The sequence below is a fragment of the Alligator sinensis genome, unplaced genomic scaffold (genome assembly GCF_000455745.1).
Source record: "Alligator sinensis unplaced genomic scaffold, ASM45574v1 scaffold790_1, whole genome shotgun sequence".
Lineage (NCBI taxonomy): Eukaryota > Metazoa > Chordata > Crocodylia > Alligatoridae > Alligator > Alligator sinensis.
In genome coordinates, this window is record NW_005842723.1 from 171,108 (window position 1) to 173,396 (window position 2,289).

Consider the following 2,289-nt stretch of genomic DNA (forward strand, 5'->3'; position numbering starts at 1 on the left):
GCCCCCCCCCGCCGAGACCTGGCCCCTCCCGCCGCAGCACCCGCCAGTGCTATGGGCGGGGGGCTGGTGCCAGGGCTCCCCTGCTGCGCTGCCCCCTCCCCACCTCTACTGCTTTGGGCCCCCAAGACCCAGTGCCAGAAGGCAAACGGGGCCCCAGTCCATGCTGGATGGCAGCGGTCCAGGCTGGGTGGGCCTTGGCCCAGGGGTGGGAGTGTTGTGAGAGTGCTGACAGTCTTTAAGATCAGCAGTCCTGAAAACAGGCAGTGCGGGTGTCCCAGCAGACCGGCCTGCACAAGACCAACCTTCTTTCCTGCATGGGGTCGAAGGAGCAGGTGTCGCTGCGGACAAGCTGGGGAGCCGTCCGCAGAACAATCCACGCGGGCTTCCTTGGTTGGAGACTCCAACCAGACACGGGTGTATTCTGTAACCCTCCCCCCCGTCCCGAGACCCCCTTGGGTTGGTCTCCCACCCACATACTGAGATGCTTCAATCTTGTGGACTCATGGGCTTACAGGAGGCAAGGTGACTCAATAAGAGATCTGGCAGGGACAAGGAGATGATGTGTTATTAAAGCTTATGTCTCTACCCCCCACCAGGGAGGCCCTGGGAGAAGACCCAGATGCAAAGAAGGCTGAAGAAGAGGAGCAGAGCAGGAGCCATAAGCAGATTGAAGAGAGCAGACAGGTTAGGAGTAGGCTTTGCGGCCAGGGAAATGGGGTTGACAAGTCCATTAAGGACCATTGCTCCATGTACGTGTGGCTTTGCAGTCCTGTTAACATAGCCTGACAGCTCAGGGTCAGCCAGTGGATATGTTCTGAAGGAGCACGGTTGCACACAGGTACTTGCTATGACCACCGGAGACTGATTCTTGAAATACTTTATAGGGAATTTCATTGTAACAAGCTTCTGTGCTACAGAAGATATCCGTGGGCCAGACCAGGCCTCTTTGCAGTCTGGATCTGCCCTGAAGGCTATAGATTGCCGACTTCTGTTCTAAAACATGTGATATTTTCTAACCTACTTGACTTCCTGAACTTCCTTGACTTCCTCCTGTTTCCAGCTGTGCAAACAGGGAGCCAACATGCAATATCTTGAGCTTTCAAGTACAGATCAGACCATGCTGTGTCCTGACCTCACAGCAAAGGAATGGTGAAGCTAGAGCCTGCAAGAGAGAGCTGAGAGTGGAGCTGTACTGCAAGAGCTGCATGTGGTTTGGGTGTGTTCAGTCTTTTCCTGAAAATAAACCAGTGTGATGTCATGATGATAAACAATGGTTGGGTGTGTGAATCCCTGCCAGGTGACATCCCAGATTCACACTTTTATTTAAGCACCTCAATATAAGCATAGGAACCAGCCTGTAGGGCAGGCAGATGTGGAAGCGCTGGCCATGGAGCCTTCCAAAGCATGTAGTTCAGTCCATTTGGCCTCATGGTTGTTATGTCCCTTTCCTGTCCTTGCAGAGGCTGGCAAAGCTGCTCCTTGATGGCATGCAGCTGGTAACGAACATCCAGGTGGCTGCCGATGCCAGGGAGACACAGAGGAGGACTGAGGAGGCTGAGCTGAAGCGGCAGAGGTGAGAGTTTGTGTAGGTATGACAGGTGTTGGCTTTGGCATTCCCTGACATGGACATCTCAGAGCAGGGCAACCCGGTCTCTGATCAGTGGGAACTATGTTGGAGACTCCCAGGCATTGGAAAAATGCCCTTAATTGACCTAAAAGTAGAATGACCCCGGTTTGCCTGGGACAGTCCCAGATTTTGGAGGCTGGTCCTGGCTGGCTGGTGAAAATTAAAATGAACATCCCTAGTGTGGGGCATGGGGGAAAAAGCTGCAGGACCTGTGAAATAGGAAGCCTTAGTAGATAGCAAAATTGCCATAGAATAGGTTATTCTGATTAGTGGAATGACCATCAATGCTGACCTTGTGAAGGAACAGCTTGAGAGGCTGGATACCTTCAGGTCAGCCGGCCCTGACAATTTACACCCCAGAGTACTCAAGGAGCTAGCTAGCATCATAGCTCAGCCCCTGGCACAGATCTTCAAGAGCTTCTGGTGCTCTGGTGAAGTGCCCGATGATTGGAAGGAAGCCAGTGTGGTGCCTATCTTCAAGAAAATGAGGAAAATGGATCCGGCAAACTACAAGGCCCATCAGCCTGACCTCTATCCTGGGGAAGGTCTTAGAAAAAATCATCAAGGAGGCCATTCTTAATGGACTGGCCGATGGCAACACCCTGAGGGACAGCCAGGATGGGCTTGTTGTGGGTAGGGCTTGCTTGACCAATCTCCTTTCC

At 52.9% G+C, this 2,289-nt stretch overlaps 1 protein-coding gene across 1 annotated transcript in view; it reads left to right on the forward strand.

Moving 5' to 3' along the window:
• DRC1 (dynein regulatory complex subunit 1) overlaps positions 1-2,289 on the forward strand; it is a 25,486-nt gene that overhangs the window by 479 nt on the left and 22,718 nt on the right. The window contains exons 2-3 of the mRNA XM_014525005.2: positions 597-684; positions 1,461-1,573. Coding sequence (XP_014380491.1) covers positions 597-684; positions 1,461-1,573 — 201 coding nt within the window. The remainder of the gene's footprint in view (positions 1-596; positions 685-1,460; positions 1,574-2,289) is intronic.